The sequence below is a fragment of the Clytia hemisphaerica genome, unplaced genomic scaffold (assembly GCF_902728285.1).
Source record: "Clytia hemisphaerica strain Z4C2 unplaced genomic scaffold, Clytia hemisphaerica genome assembly, whole genome shotgun sequence".
Taxonomy (NCBI): domain Eukaryota; kingdom Metazoa; phylum Cnidaria; class Hydrozoa; order Leptothecata; family Clytiidae; genus Clytia; species Clytia hemisphaerica.
Genome location: NW_027104146.1, coordinates 72,461 through 88,898, shown reverse-complemented (window position 1 = coordinate 88,898; position 16,438 = coordinate 72,461). Strand labels below are relative to the sequence as shown.

Below are 16,438 nucleotides of genomic sequence, written 5' to 3'. Positions count from 1 at the left end.
AAAATTATTATTTGAAAATTAGGCTTCATCAAATTTTAAATATTACCATTTTACATCAAAGTGCAAAAAATGATAAAAGAGAATCAATCCAATCGCGAGTAATCCTCTTTTGCCCTAAATATGACATGAGGGAATTTCCCCAAAATAAGAAAATCCGATTTTTACAACCAAAAAAAAAATTCCAAAAAAAACTGCAAAGTTTTATCATGGACTGTTTTTGATGTTTCTTTATCAAACTTTTGTCTCAAAAACAATTACCACATTAATGACACTCAAGTGATTTCATATCATATACACTGTTCTTTGATGTGCTTTCAAATGACTTTTCCGTGCAAAAGATTTACCACATTCTTAACATTTAAAAAGTTTTATTCTATCGTGAACATTTTCTTGATGAGCCTTAAAAAGTTACTTTTATCCCCGAAAGATTTACCACATTAATGAGAATCAAATGCCTTTATGCCTTGATGGACAATCCTTTGATGAGAAGTTTATATTCCATTCAAAATATTTACCACAATCTTGACATTTAGAAGCCTTTACAACTTCATGAACAATTCTTTGGTGAAAAATTAAGTTTCTTTTCTCTACAAAACATTTAAAAAATTCAGGACATTTAAAGGCTCTTATACCTTGATGGGCAAATCGTTGATGAGAAGTTCAATTTCTTTTTCTAAAAAATATTTACCACATTCTTGACATTTAAAAGACTTTATACCTCGATGGACAGTACTCTAATGCGAAGTTAAGTTCTTATGCGAGGTTATAGTCGTTTTCTGTCTAAAAGATTTACCACATTTTCGACAATTTACACCTTTATACCTTGATGGACAGTTCTTTGATGGGAAGACAAGTTCGTTTTCTGCCCAAAACATTTAGCACATTCTTGACATTCAAATGCCTTAATACCTTGATGGACAGTTCTTTGATGGGAAGTTAAGTTCGTTTTCTGTCCAAAAGATTTACCACATTCCTGACATTTAAAGGCCGTTATACCTTGATGGACATTTCTTTGATGGGAAGTTAAGTTCGTTTTCTGTCCAAAAGTTTTACCACATTCTTGACATTCAAATGCCTTTATACCTTGATGGACTGTTCTTTGGTGTCTCACCAAACAACTCTTTGTAGCAAAAGATTTACTACATTCTCGACATTTAAAAAGCCTTATACCTTGATGAACAGTTCTTTGATGAGAAGTTAATTTCCTTTTCTCTGCGAAACATTTACCACATTCTTGACATTTAAAGGCTTTTATACCTTGATGGACTGTTCTTTGGTGCCTCAACAAATTTCTCTTTGTAGCAAAAGATTTACCACATTCTTGACATTTAAAAGGTTTATGATATATCGTTCTTTGATGTTCTTTAACCGAACTTTTCGTTATTTCGTCAATGTTTGGATTTTCGATCTTGTCAGCCTCAAAACATTCCTGCTTATTTTCATTTTCATGGTTTTGAAACAATTTATCTTCAAATTTAATAGTGATTTCCTCACCGATCTGTGAATTCATTTCCTTAATCAGTGAAAATTGATCAAAACAATTCGTTCCATCGTTAATATTTACTACACTTTGATTCTTATCATCTAGAGATTTTAACTCATCTTCAAGTTTAATGGCGATTTTATAATTTTTGGGGTCAGTTTCTTCGGTTGAAGTAACATCGTTCCCCTTTACATTTCTACAAGAATTATTAAAAAGTTCACTTTCATGGTTTTTTAATGGTTCCAAAATTGCGTCGTCTGGAAATCCAATTGATTCATTTTCCAGTTTGATAATAATTTCCAAATTATTATGAATTGTTTCATCACAACCATGATCTTCTTCTTCTTCAATTTTTATTTCTATTTCTTCAATCTCATTCATTTCATTTAAACAAAATGCTCTAAGATAAAAGAAAAATACAGTAACAGAATTGAAATTATTATGTTTGAAAAGATTTAAAGCAGTCCTCAAGTTAAATTGTAGATGAAATTTAAAAAACGACGGCCCAAATTGTTTACTTTGGAGTATTGATGAAAATAAAAATGTAAATAAAGTTCCGAAATGAAGAAGTTTTAAAGTGTAGTTTTTGATTGAATAAACTTTATTTAATTTTTCTTTTTTTTCGCATTAATGACTTTGTAATATTGAAGCATCTCCGATACAAAAATGAAGTGCGCTTATTCGAATATTGTTATTGATTGAATATTGTTATTGATTGAATAAGATATTGAGTAGATACTTGTGTCTTTAAAAGAAAGAAAGCGATTAAGAATAAAATGATAGACATTGTCAATTGGATTTTTCCAATTATTCTTTTATTCATCCTTTTTTGAAAAACCAACCTTTTTTGAAAAAGTTAAGTTTAAGCAGATTCCGAATTTGTTGATATACGAATTTCTGAAATGAAAAATTTTAGCGCCCCGCTTGAATAAGCGCCGCCCCCCTTAGAGCCTGAAAAATTAAATAAGCGTCAGAGCACTTATTTGAGGATTGACGGTATTTAACAATATAAAATTTTGAAAAACTTTTCGATCCAAAAACTTTTAACCTCAGATGTTACAAGTATTTCAGAGCAAAAATTGTAATTTGCTTATAACATTGTTGACATAACTATGACTGTCTTCATGATTAAAATACACCTATGATTTTGAAAAGTTGACCAAAAAAGCACAATTTAAGAGAAAATATAGCTTTGTTTGTTAACTTGGTAACTTATCAAATTTTTGAATGTTTTTGAGAAAGATTTGCAGCGCATTATCATCTGTTCCAGCTTGTAAGGAGAAAGCTCTGTTGAAGGCAGCATAGGTAGCTCTTTGTCAATGGCATTGAGATTCAATGAGATTTTCGTTTTTAAGATCCAAAAATGTTCTAATCGCCTTGCCGGCTGTTGTTTGGTGCGTCTTCAAATTAGTTTTCCCTGCAAAAGGTTTGCAACACTTTCACACGTAAAAGCTTTCATTCTCTCGTTAACATCCTTTTGACGCATCTAAATGCAAAAGACTGACCACATCTATGACATTGAAAAGGTTAGATTTTATCATGTGCTTTTCTTTGATGTTTTTATAACGAACCTTTCTCATTAAAAAAAATTTCCATAGTTTTGACACTGAAAAGGTTTTACCATGAACTGTTAAATTGATGACTCTCTAAATTTCTCTTTGTAGCAAGATATTTAATGTGGATTATTGATATTTAAGGTCTTTTAATCTAGATGAACAGTTCTTTGATGCATAGTTAAGTTCGATTTATGTCCAAAAGATTTACCACATTCCTGACACTCAAAAGCCTTTATCCCGTCATGAACTGTTAATTTATGCTGCTTCAAATAACTCTTTGTAGCAAAACATTTACCACATTCCTGACACTCAAAATCCTTTATCCCGTCATGAACTGTTAATTGATGCTGGTTCAAACAACTCATTCTAGCAAAACACTTACCACATTCTTGACATTTATAAGGCTTTATACCTTCATGAACTGTTCTTTGATGAAAAGTTAAGGTCGTTTTCTGCCCAAAACTTTGAGCACATTCTTGACATTCAAATGCCTTAATACCTTCATGGACTGTTCTTTGGTGCCTCGCCAAATTTCCCTTTGTAGCAAAGAATTTACCACATTCTTGACATTCAAACGGCTTTATACCTTTATGAACAGCATCCTGGTGTTTTTTAACTTCATATTGCATGGTAAAACCTTTACCACATTCATCGCACACGTGTGGTCTTATCTTCTTATGCACTCTGTCAACGTGTTTTTTCAGCTTCTTCTTTGATTTAAATGTCTTACATATGAAAGCTTTTAAGTTCTCGTGAGTATGATCAGGAAGATTGTCCATACATGGCGAGTCACTGCCAGTGTGAATTAATTGATGTTTCATTAATGATCTCTTACAAGCAAAAGATTTACCACACTTTTGACATTCAAAATGTTTATGTTTAATCTTCTTTTCAATGGACAATGCAGTTTTCTTGGTAGTTATATGGTTTGCAGCTCCATGTAAGGATCGTTTGTGTTCCTCAAGGTAAGTTTTGTGTGTAAAAGTTTCACCACATTCCTGACACCTAAATGATTTCTTTTGATTGTGGACACGATTTCGATGTACATTAAGTTTAACTCTCAATGTAAAACATTTACCACATTCTTTACATTTGAAAAGCTTAATTCTACCGTGGACCATTTGACGATGTTTTATTAAATCTCTTTTACGTTTAAGACTTATAAAACATTTGGAACACTTAAACTTCTTGAACGCGTCAGTTTTAGACTGTTCTCCATACTTCAACCCTGGTGCTTTTTCGTTTGATTCTGTTCCATCATTGCATTCGATTTTAACCATTGGAATACTTGATACTCTATCACAAACAACAATTTCCTTCTTCACAATCAATGATAATGTTTGTGGAAACTCATTTTCTTCGGTTTCGATTACATCTTCTTCTATTTTTATTTCAATTATATCACTCATTATTATTTAGTTGTGTTATCTCTGAAAATAAAGTAAACAAAAGAAAAATATGAATCTGATACAGACAAATAAAGTAGACGTAAAATTATTTGAAGCTTGAAGTTCAAAGGGGCCATCCACATAGTACGTACGCAGTGAAGGGGGGAGAGGGGGAATTAGCAAAATTATTGCTTAAATGACGTCATTTAAGGGGGAATGGGGTATCCAATATTTAAAAACATTTTGCGTACGTACTATATGGATAACCCCAATGGGAGGAAGGGGTTAGAGTGAACTTCTATCAGGATTTCCCTAGTATCCTTTCATCTGTGGGAGATATTTACCATTTAAAACAGTGAACAATTTTCAGTTTTGTCACGTGTGTGGTCGGAATCAGATAAAGATGAAGAGATAAATAGCAAGAGAGTAGGAAAGTGTAGCGATCAGTTCGAAAATTTGGAACAAACTAAATGAAGCAATTTCACATAAAGTCCAGAAAACCCCATTTTTAGGCATATTATTTTGGCCCATATTTGCCCAAAAAAAGTATTATTTGAAAATCGGGCTTCATCACATTATAAATATTACCATTTTACATCAAAGTGCAAAAAATTATAAAAAAGTATCAATCCAATCCCGAGTAATGCTCTTTTTCCCTAAATATGACATGAGGGAATTTCCCCAAAATAAGAAAATCCGATTTGTACGACCAAAAAAAAATTGCAAATTTATATCATGGACTGTTTTTGATGTTTCTTTATCAAACCTTTGTCTCAAAAACAATTACCATATTATTGACACTCAAACGATTTTATATCTTATACACTGTTCTTTGATGTGCTTTCAAATGACTTTTCTGTGCAAAAGATTTACCACATTCTTAACATTTTTTAAAAAAGTTTTATTCTATCGTGAAATTTTCTTGATGAGCCTTAAAAAGTTACTTTTATCCCCAAAAGATTTACCACATTAATGAGAATCATATGCCTTTATCCCTTGATGGACAATCCTTTGATGAGAAGTTTATATTCCATTCAAAATATTTACCAAAATCTTGACATTTAGAAGTCTTTACAACTTCATGAACAATTATTTGGTGAAAAACTAAGTTTCTTTTCTCTACAAAAATTTACAATATTAAGAACATTTAAATTTGGTATACCTATGGGCAAATCGTTGATGAGAAGTTCAATTTCTTTTTCTAAAAAATATTTACCACATTCGTGACATTTTAAAGACTTTATACCTCGATGGACAGTACCTTTAGGGAAGAAATTTTGGCGGGAATTTAATTTGGCAGATGGAAGAAAAAACTAAATTTGGCGGGAATTTAATTTGATAGCTTAAATATTTAACCTTAAGATGGCGTCAAAACAGCGAAAAAAATAGCAAAAACACCTTAAAAGAGATCATATTTTCAAAATGTTTAATTTGGCGGGAATTCAGTTGAAATTTTGGCGGGAACTTAATTTGGCGGATTTCAGTCAAATCCGCCAAATCCATCAAATTTTCTTTCTGCCATAATTTCTTCCTTTAAGGTACTCTAATGCGAAGTTAAGTTCTTATGCGAGGTTATGGTCGTTTTCTGTCTAAAAGATTTACCACACTTTCGACAATTTACACCTTTATACCTTGATGGACAGTTCTTTGATGGGAAGTTAAGTTCGTTTTCTGTCCAAAAGATTTACCACATTCTTGACATTTAAAGGGCTTTACACCTTGATGAACTGTTCTTTGATGGGAAGTTAAGTTCGTTTTCTGCCCAAAACTTTTACCACATTCTTGACATTTAAATGGCTTTATACCTTGATGAACAGTTCTTTGATGAGAAGTTAAGTTCTTTTGCTGTCCAAAAGATTTACCACATTCCTGACACTCAAATGCCTTTATACCTTCATGGACAATTCTATGATGCCTCACCAAATCATATTTCCGCCCAAAAAGCAGACCACATTCTTGACATTCAAAAGCCTTTAGACCTTGATGGACTGTTACTTTATGCCTCTCCAAATTTCTCTTAGTAGCTAAAGATTCACCACATTCTTGACATTTAAAGGCCTTTATACCTTGATGGACAGTTCTTTGGTGCGAAGTTAAGTTTGATTTGCTTCCTAAAGACTTACCACATTCTTGACACTCAAAAGGATTTATCCCCTCATGAACAGTTACTTGATGCATCACCAAATTTCTGTTTGTAGCAAAAGATTCACCACATTCCTGACACTCAAATGCCTTTATCCCTTCATGGACAATTCTATGATGGCTCTCTAAATCATATTTCCGCCCAAAAAGCAGACCACATTCTTGACATTTAAAAGGCTTTATACCTTGATGGACTGTTCTTTGGTGCCTCACCAAATTTCTCTTTGTAGCAAAACATTTACCACAATCTTGACATTTAAAGGCCTTTATGCCTTGATGAACAGTTCTTTGATGGGAAGTTAATTTCGTTTTATTTCCAAAAGATTTATCACATTCTTGACACAAAAATGGTTTTATACCTTGATGGACTGTTCTTTGATGCACCTTCAAATTACTTTTCAATGTAAAAGACTTACCACATACAAGACATGTAAAAGGTTTATCGTGAACTGTTGTTTGGTGTTCCTTAACCGAACCTTTCATTATTTTGTCAACGGTTGGATTTTCAATCTTATAAACCTCAAAACATTCCTGCGAAATTTTATTTTCATGGTTGTGAAAGCTTTCCAATTCATCTTCAAATTTGATAGTGATTTCCTCCCCAATCTGTGAATTAATTTCTTCAATCGGTGAAAACTGATTAAAACAATTCATTCCATCGTTAATATATTCTGAATTTTTATTTTCCGAAATATCAATTAATTTTAGACTTTCATTCTTATCATCTTGAAGTTTTGACTCATCTTCAAGTTTAATGCTAATTTCATAATTTTTGAGGTCAGTTTTTTCGGGTGATGTAACATCGTTCCCCTTTACATTTCTACAATAATTTTTAAATAGTTCATTTTCACGGTTTTTGAATGGTTCCAAAATTTCGTTGTCTGGATATCCAATTGATTCATTTTCCAGTTTGATAACAATTTCCAAATGTTCATGATTCGTTTCGTCACCACCATGAATTTCTTCTTCTTCAATTTTTATTTTGATTCCTTCAATCTCATTCATTTTTTAAACAAAATACTCTAAACGAAAGAAAGATACAGTACCAGAATTGAAATTATTATGTTTGAAAATGTCAAAAGAAGTGTTAAATATAATTTGGTAAAATCTATTACAAATTTGAACATTTTTAAGAAAGGTTTGCAGCGCATTATCATCTGTTCCAGCTTGGAAGAAGAAAGCTCTGTTGAAGGCACTATAGGGAGCTCTATAGATCGATGACAAAATCCGATGAGACTTTCGTTTTTAGGATCTAAAAATGTTCTTATCGCCTATTCGCTTGTTCTTTGGTGCATCTTCAAATTAGTTTTCCCTGCAAAAGGTTTGCAACACTTTCACACATAAAGCTTTCATTCTCTCATTAACATCCTTTTGACGCCTCTGTAAAAAAAACCTAAATGCAAAAGATTGACCACATTCATGACATTGAAAAGTGTAGATTTTATCATGTGCTTTTCTTTGATGTTCCTATAACGAACCTTTTTCAGCAAAAGTATTTCCATAGTTTTGACACTCAAAAGGCTTTATCATGGACAGTTCTTTGAGGTTTTTAAAAATAAATCTTTGTAGCAAGAGATTTACCACATTCTTGACATTAACAGTTTTTTAACCTTGATGGATAGTTCTTTGATGCAAAGTTAAGTTTCTTTTCTCTGCAAAAGATTTACCATATTCCTGACACACAAAAGCCTATATCCCGTCATGAACTGTTAATTTATGCCGCTTCAGATTACCTTTTGTAGCAAAACATTTACCACATTCCTGACACTCAAAATCCTTTATCTCATCATGAACTAGTAATTTATGCCGCTTCAAATAACTCTTTCTAGCAAAACATTTACCACATTCTTGACATTTATAAGGCTTTATACCTTCATGGACAAATCTGTGATGAGAAGTTAATTGTCTTTTTAGTGCAAAACATTTACCACATACTTGACATTCAAATGGTTTAACTCCCTCATGAACTGATCTTTGATGGATTGTCAAGTAAGTTTCGCTGCTAAAGGCTTTATGGCATTTGTCACATTTGAAGGATTTCAAATCTTTGTGAAGATCTTTGTGATGTTGAATAAGAGCATTTTTAGCATTATAACCTTTATCACATTGTTTACATCTATACTTATATCCTTTATGGATCCCTTTGTGTCGAGTTAGAGTGCTTTCTTGGTAAAATCGTTCACCACATTCATTACACTTGAAAGGTTTAATACTTTGATCGTAATCAAAACCATCTGCACCTGTCAAGTGGTCATTATTAGAATTTTCAGTCTTGTTAGCCTCAAAACATTCCTGTATATTTTCATTTTCATGGTTTTGAAACCTTTCTAATTCATCTTCAAACTTAATAGTGATTTCCTCCCCGATCTGTGAACTCATTCCTGCATTCGGTGAAAGCTGATCAAAACAATTTGTTCCATCGTTAATATTTACTGAATTTCGATTTTCCAAAAATTGCATTGATTTAGCACTTTGATTATCTTGAGGTTTTGACTCATCTTCAAGTTTAATGCTAATTTCATAATTTTGTGGGTTTGTTTCTTCGGATGATGTAACATCGTTCCCCTTTACATTTCTACAAGAATTTTTAGATAGTTCATTTTCATGGTTTTTAATTGGTTCCATATTTTCGTCATCTGAATATCCAACTGATTCATCTTCCAGTTTGATTAAAATTTCCAAATGTTCATGATTCGTTTCATTACAACCATGATCTTCTTCTTGTTCAACTTTTATTTTTATTTCTTCAAACTCGTTCATTTTTTAAGCAAAATACTCTAAGCTAAAAGAAAGATACAGTAACAGAATTGAAATCATTATGCTTGAAAAGACTTAAAGCAGTCCTTAAGTTAAATGTTTAAGTAGATGAAATTTAAAAAACAACGGCCCTAAATTGTTTACTTCGGAATACTTTATTTTATCTTGTGATGTACAAGAAAAAAGCAAAAAGGTGAAACGAAGTAAGCACATAAAGTGACACCCTCGCCAAAACTAAAGTCTGTCTAAATATAATCTGCAGCCGAGACAAAAGAGGCTGTTTGAATTGATTTCGGTTCAATGCTTGTTGAAAAGATAAATATGGGTGGAATACAAATAAAAATGATGATAAAAATAAAATCAAAAATATAAAAAAGTTTGGAAATAAAAAAGTTTTAAACTGTACTTTTTACTGAACGACTATTTTTTCAATTTATTTTAGCATTTATGACGTTGTAATACTGAAGCATCTCCATTACAAAAATGAAGATCATAGCACTTTTCTACAAGAACTTAAATTTCTTCTTCTTAATTCATCATCTTCATTCATCAACTTTTTTTGAAAAAAAATGGTTGGTAAAAATACCACAAAATTTGATCATAGGTTTAAGGAACATTTCCAAAAATCATGAACCTCGGCAGTTTTGGAACACTTGAAAACTTGTAGTGTTGGTAAAGAGAAAACTGATTTCTCAGTTCAGTACCTTGAAAACATGTACTCTAGAGGAAAGTACTCTTTGTCTGAAAGGGAGTACTTATGGAATGAACGTTTAAGAGGTGTCTTAAATATCCAGAAAACGTTGAAAAGTTAATTTGATGGTTTGATTATTTTGATTTTGTGATTATTTTGATTTTGTCCTTATATTTCGTCTCATTTTATAATTTTACTTGCACTTTTAATAACCTAATTCTTATTTCTTTTTAGAACACTAAATAATTACTGATGATGATATTAATATATCGAAACATGTCTAAAAATAAAAATTAACATTGCTTCTGTTAAGTTTTTTCGATTATGTCTTGCTATTGACTTATTTCTTTGGAAATATTCCACTCAGGATTATCACAAAATTATTTTCTAAAGAATAAGAACCAACTTAACAATATAAAATTTTGAAAAAAAATTTCGATCCAAAAACTTTCACCCTTAGATGTTACATGTATTTCAGATCAAAAATTGTAATTTGCTTTTGTTAACCGGTTACTTTTTCAAAGCGGGCTACACCACTTTTGCAATGCAATTGGTTCTTTTCGCATGACCCCGCCGTCTACCCTACACTGGCCAGAGACGTCACTTTTTCAAAGGAAAATGAACAATGCGTTGACATCATTCCTCTCATTTTTTATTTCTGACGTCAGAAATTATAACAATTTTTATCTCTTTTTGCTTGTTTTTTCGCTTTCCAAAAAAAGTACGCGGAAGGAAGTTTGCTTGTTTTTCTAACTTCTTTCTTGTTTAATGTGGAGATTTTGTAAAAGATGAGAAATTAGATTTATTGAATTTTGAGTGCCCTGATGCATCTTCTGTGAGCACCAACAAAGTTTTGCTTCATAAAACTACATTTTTTTATGCTTGAATTTGGACTTATATGAGTGTATAATTTTTTACCACACTGGATTCGTTGATCACTTTGGCTCCATATAATTGTTTTGTTAGTTCTACAGAATATGTTGCAGATTATCTCAAGGTATTTTAATTATGTATATTTAGTACATTTTGGAAGTTATATAGAATATTTCTGACACGGTTGGTTCGAAACGCAGGAGACAGGACGCAGGAGACAGGACACAGGACGCAGGAGACAGGACACAGGACGCAGGTCATACAAACTACAGACCGGAAAATTGTAACACATTCGTAACATATAATTCATAAAATGTTTCTAAAAACATTATACGCAATGGAAAATTATACCATATAATTATACAAAATACGCTATTTAGAAGATTTTTAAATGACAAGCCATCAATCCCAAATATTGACAAAATGACATTTAAATTATGTAAATGATGACGCTATCACAAAATACAAGGTGTGTAAATCAGTTTACAACAAAATATTTTTTCATGCTAAATAGGATGCTGACGGTGCAAGTAGATATAGATTTAAATATTTTGAATACATTAAATGCTCCAAGAGAGCATTTTTAGAGATATGAAAATAGTGATGTCATTTTCATCAAAAATACGAGATAGGGAATAAAAATATTGATATATTAATAAAATACAAACCTTTGACGCTATTTTAGTCAACTTTTGTTATCATACCCAAGGTGATGCAGGAGATATAATGAGATATGATAAAGTGATTGTGAAATAGCTATTTTCCTGTCAGGGGCTGTTTAAAGGGCTGTTTAAAGATGAGATAAATATTTTTAACACATGTATTTTGTATATAACATATTATGTAACATGCCAATGTGAAAAGATAACTGCTATTATAAATGCATGATTTATGTGTAATATATAATACAAGTATTACAGGTCCGTGTTATACACGGCACAAAATGCAAAAGCACGTGGCAAGCATGTGGATAGATTTTGACATTTAAAAAGGTTCTAGACCAATAAAATACCTTCAGAATGATATTTCTAACAATTACAAGTGTTTTTCAAACATTTTCTTTGTCTTTTACATCAATTAAAGCTGACCTGTCAGCACTGTCCTGCGTCCTGTGTCCTGCCTCCTGGGTCCTGTGTCCTGCGTTTCGAACCAACCGTTTCTGACATTACTTCTTTATGATTCTACAAAAAAGGGAATGATGTTGTTGTTCCCTTGTTTAAATCAGGTACATAGCTTCAATTCTTTAAAGAGAAAGTTTATCCCATTAAAGTATAATGCACATTTCTATCTCTGTTACATCATGATGTGCTTGGAAATATCTCAGTTACATTTAAATCCACTACAAAGCATTATGTGAGCCACCAAAAGCACACTGTCTATGCTCAAAACAAAATGGGACAACTTAAATGTTTTTCGCAGAAATCCTGCAACATTACCAATGTACAGCAACTTTATAGCTTCTGTAGAGTCCATTCTTCATTCAAATGAATCATTTTTCATAATTCATTTAATCTTTCCAGCTCACCCTAATAGAGACTCATATGCATACATAGTTTTGCGTTCTTTTAAACCACATGTAGTTCATAGTTAATTCCCGTGAATCAAACAATGATGAATGAATCTGTAGGGGTGGTACAGTCACTTTCTGTCAGGGTTGTGGATGGTGATGTGTCGTTCTTTGATAGTTAGGGTTTGTCGTTCTTTTTTAGATGGTCTGGAAACATTAGATTAAAAAGTCTCTTTTCTCATTTTTGATCGCATACCTTTTCAAATGTGGAAAACTTCTGTCTTGAACTTACTTGGTACCGTGAGTGGTCCTAAATCCGACAGCCCTGCCTAAATCCGAGGTCTTTCAAAGATTTAAAAATTGTCCAAATTGTTAACATTAAACACGAGCAACGGGTTCAGAATACGGAATACAAGTAATTATTTTTACAACTCACACGTTTTTGATCACATTAGTTGACATCTTGACATTATAGTCATATTGTTAGATGTTTTGTTTCGAGAGTTCTTGCAATAGTTTATTATTCAACTTGGAGAGGGCATGTTTGTAAACATAAACATTTTTTCATAACAGTTATTTGGTCGGATTTAGGCAGGGCTGTAGGATTTAGGACCACTCACGGTATCTGTGTTTTAAATGTGGAAAGCTTTTTTTGTCAATTTGGAAATTTTCTTCCACGTTTGACGTCTAATATGGAAAACTTTTGTTGGCAATTGAAGTTGTCTTCCACTTTGGGCATTCTTTTAGATTACAAAAATGTTTCCCATAAGATTTTTTTCCCTCCTTGCAATCTGTTGGAAATTATGAATATGAAATTGCATTTGTCCTGTTTTGAAAGTTTTTTCCTTTTTTTAACATTATTACCTTAAAGGAAGAAATTTTGGCGGGAATTTAATTTGGCGGATGGCCAAAAAGGTTTTTTAGAGGGAATTTAATTTGGCGGATGGACGAAAAAACTAAATTTGGCGGGAATTTAATTTGGCGTTTGCAGAAAAATTTATCCTTAAAATGGCGTAAAAACAGCAAAAAAAATGCAAAACCACCTTAAAAGAGATCATATTTTCAAAAAGTAAAACATAAACATAATTTGGCAGGAATTTAATTTGGCGGATGGCAGAAAAAACAATTTTGGCGGGAACTTAATTTGGCGGATTCTGGCCAAATTCGCCAAATCCGCCAAATTTTCTTTCCGCCAAAATTTCTTTTAAGGTAGTTATATTATGATAGTGCAAAATGACTTTTTTGAAATTATGAAATTTTCCTTGGTTCATTTTATGATACCAAAATGAACTTAGCGTCATATTGGTAGCGTCATATTCAGATTCGTAGCGTCATATTCACTTTCAAATCGAAAGTGCTATCAAAAAGTGTTCTGGCCAACTTGGATCAAACTGTATGTGTTCCAATTATAGAACGGACGGATGCCACACCCATTGGTGACCTTTTAAAGAAAAAATGAAGTTTATAGCTATTTCCGTTCCTGAGATCGGATGCGGAACGTACTACATGGTGAGGTTTCCGAAAGTGTGGAAAAGTGGAATTCTAGTGTTCTGGCCAACTTGGATCAAACTGTATGTGTTCCAATTATAGAACGGACGGATGCCATACCCATTGGTGACCTTTTAAAGAAAAAATGAAGTTTATAGCTATTTCCGTTCCTGAGATCGGATGCGGAACGTACTACATGGTGAAGTTTCCGAAAGTGTGGAAAAGTGGAATTCTAGTGTTCTGGCCAATTTGGATCAAACTGTATGTGTTCCAATCATAGGACGGACGGATGCCACACCCATTGGTGACCTTTTAAAGAAAAAATGAAGTTTATAGCTATTTCCGTTCCTGAGATCGGATGCGGAACGTACTACATGGTGAGGTTTCCGAAAGTGTGGAAAAGTGGAATTCTAGTGTTCTGGCCAACTTGGATCAAACTGTATGTGTTCCAATTATAGAACGGACGGATGCCATACCCATTGGTGACCTTTTAAAGAAAAAATTAAGTTTATAGCTATTTCCGTTCCTGAGATCGGATGCGGAACGTACTACATGGTGAAGTTTCCGAAAGTGTGGAAAAGTGGAATTCTAGTGTTCTGGCCAATTTGGATCAAACTGTATGTGTTCCAATTATAGAACGGACGGATGCCACACCCATTGGTGACCTTTTAAAGAAAAAATGAAGTTTATAGCTATTTCCGTTCCTGATATCGGATGCGGAACGTACTACATGGTGAAGTTTCTGAAAGTGTGGAAAAGTGGAATTCTAGTGTTCTGGCCAATTTGGATCAAACTGTATGTGTTCTAATTATAGAACGGACGGATACCACACCCATTGGTGACCTTTTAAAGAAAAAATAAAGTTTATAGCTATTTTCGTTCCTGAGATCGGATGCGGAACGTACTGCATGGTTCAGTTTCCGAAAGTGTGGAAAAGTGGAATTCTAGTGTTCTGGCCAATTTGGATCAAACTGTATGTTTTCCAATTATAGAACGGACGGATGCCACACCCATTGGTGACCTTTTGAAGAAAAAAAGGAAGTTTATAGCTATTTCTGTTCCTGATATCGGATGCGGAACGTACTACATGGTGAAATTTCTGAAAGTGTGGAAAAGTGGAATTCTAGTGTTCTGGCCAACTTGGATCAAACTGTATGTGTTCCAATCATAGAACGGACGGATGCCACACCCATTGGTGACCTTTTAAAGAAAAAATGAAGTTTATAGCTATTTCCGTTCCTGAGATCGGATGCGGAACGTACTACATGGTGAGGTTTCCGAAAGTGTGGAAAAGTGGAATTCTAGTGTTCTGGCCAACTTGGATCAAACTGTATGTGTTCCAATTATAGAACGGACGGATACCACACCCATTGGTGACCTTTTAAAGAAAAAATAAAGTTTATAGCTATTTTCGTTCCTGAGATCGGATGCGGAACGTACTGCATGGTTCAGTTTCCGAAAGTGTGGAAAAGTGGAATTCTAGTGTTCTGGCCAATTTGGATCAAACTGTATGTGTTCCAATTATAGAACGGACGGATGCCACACCCATTGGTGACCTTTTGAAGAAAAAAAGGAAGTTTATAGCTATTTCTGTTCCTGATATCGGATGCGGAACGTACTGCATGGTGAAATTTCTGAAAGTGTGGAAAAGTGGAATTCTAGTGTTCTGGCCAATTTGGATCAAACTGTATGTGTTCCAATTATAAAATGGACGGATGCCACACCCATTGGTGACCTTTTAAAGAAAAAATGAAGTTTATAGCTATTTCTGTTCCTGAGATCAGATGCGGAACGTACTACATGGTGAAGTTTCCGAAAGTGTTGAAAAGTGGAATTCTAGTATTCTGGCCAATTTGTTTCGAACTGTATGGGTTCCAATTATAAAACGGACGGATGCCACACCCATTGGCGACCTTTTAAAGAAAAAATGAAGTTTATAGCTATTTCTGTTCCTGAGATCGGATGTGGAACGTACTACATGGTGAAGTTTCCGAAAGTGTGGAAAAGTGGAATTCTAGTGTTCGAAGATAGAGGTCAAGTGTGGATACTTAGGTCGAAAGAAGTCACAGTGGAATCGTAGAAATCGCGATAAGAATTGTTACTGTATTTTACTATTGTCAATGGTCGGTTGGTGGCTGAGTGCGACAGTTGATTTATGATAGAAATGCTGAAAATCATAAAATTTTATGTTTCCAATGAGCAAATATAGAATATCGCAATCGGTTGAAACAGAATAAAACAATATTGATAAATTACTTCAAGCGTATATGCAGTATCGAATGTTAGTGATTGTAATGAAAACTTTCGAATCCATTCGACTTTTTGTTAATGAAGACTGAAAATGACGACAATTTACGATAATTTGAAATTCAATGAATATAAGCTTCATTAGGGATAAGCGATACAGCAATCGTCATAATTTCAAAATAGAAATACATATATCCACATGTGACTTATGATATCAACCAAAATGCATACCACATATAAAGATTAATCAATTCACTTGCAATGCACTACCATGTCAATTTCCATATTGTCTATTTTATTAACTCT

At 33.1% G+C, this 16,438-nt stretch overlaps 4 protein-coding genes across 5 annotated transcripts; all 4 read right to left on the bottom strand.

Moving 5' to 3' along the window:
- Positions 1-522: 522 nt before the first annotated feature.
- LOC136813818 (zinc finger protein OZF-like) lies at positions 523-1,916 on the bottom strand. Its single transcript, XM_067070303.1, has one exon. It carries the CDS (start codon positions 1,862-1,864, stop codon positions 809-811), a length of 1,056 nt encoding a protein of 351 aa, XP_066926404.1. The 5' UTR covers positions 1,865-1,916; the 3' UTR covers positions 523-808.
- Positions 1,917-2,085: 169 nt separating this feature from the next.
- LOC136813815 (zinc finger protein 22-like) lies at positions 2,086-9,389 on the bottom strand. 2 transcript variants are annotated; one of them, XM_067070300.1, is made up of 2 exons: positions 8,441-9,389; positions 2,086-2,969 (listed from the first exon to the last, which is right to left on the bottom strand). In XM_067070300.1, exons 1-2 carry the CDS (start codon positions 9,327-9,329, stop codon positions 2,950-2,952), a joined length of 909 nt encoding a protein of 302 aa, XP_066926401.1. In that variant the 5' UTR covers positions 9,330-9,389; the 3' UTR covers positions 2,086-2,949. The 2 variants fall into 2 exon arrangements, with proteins under 2 accessions (XP_066926401.1, XP_066926400.1); XM_067070299.1 differs by lacking the exon at positions 2,086-2,969 and adding an exon at positions 7,633-7,949.
- On the bottom strand, positions 3,011-4,468 carry LOC136813814 (zinc finger protein 567-like). The gene has a single exon (XM_067070298.1). It carries the CDS (start codon positions 4,446-4,448, stop codon positions 3,186-3,188), a length of 1,263 nt encoding a protein of 420 aa, XP_066926399.1. The 5' UTR covers positions 4,449-4,468; the 3' UTR covers positions 3,011-3,185.
- LOC136813812 (zinc finger protein ZFP2-like) lies at positions 5,482-7,607 on the bottom strand. Its single transcript, XM_067070295.1, has 2 exons — positions 5,970-7,607; positions 5,482-5,688 (listed from the first exon to the last, which is right to left on the bottom strand). Exon 1 carries the CDS (start codon positions 7,572-7,574, stop codon positions 6,045-6,047), a length of 1,530 nt encoding a protein of 509 aa, XP_066926396.1. The 5' UTR covers positions 7,575-7,607; the 3' UTR covers positions 5,482-5,688; positions 5,970-6,044.
- Positions 9,390-16,438: the final 7,049 nt, after the last annotated feature.

Bases quoted from the DNA above. Each gene is read 5' to 3' on its own strand.
- LOC136813818 (XM_067070303.1), bottom strand. From the start codon at position 1,864: ATGAATGAGATTGAAGAAATAGAAATAAAAATTGAAGAAGAAGAAGAT.
- LOC136813812 (XM_067070295.1), bottom strand. From the start codon at position 7,574: ATGAATGAGATTGAAGGAATCAAAATAAAAATTGAAGAAGAAGAAATT.
- LOC136813815 (XM_067070300.1), bottom strand. From the start codon at position 9,329: ATGAACGAGTTTGAAGAAATAAAAATAAAAGTTGAACAAGAAGAAGAT. The intron at 2,970-8,440 runs GTATAAAGCCTT...TTTTGCATTTAG, and splicing joins TCACAGATTTGTCCATGAAG to ATGCGTCAAAAGGATGTTAA.
- LOC136813814 (XM_067070298.1), bottom strand. From the start codon at position 4,448: ATGAGTGATATAATTGAAATAAAAATAGAAGAAGATGTAATCGAAACC.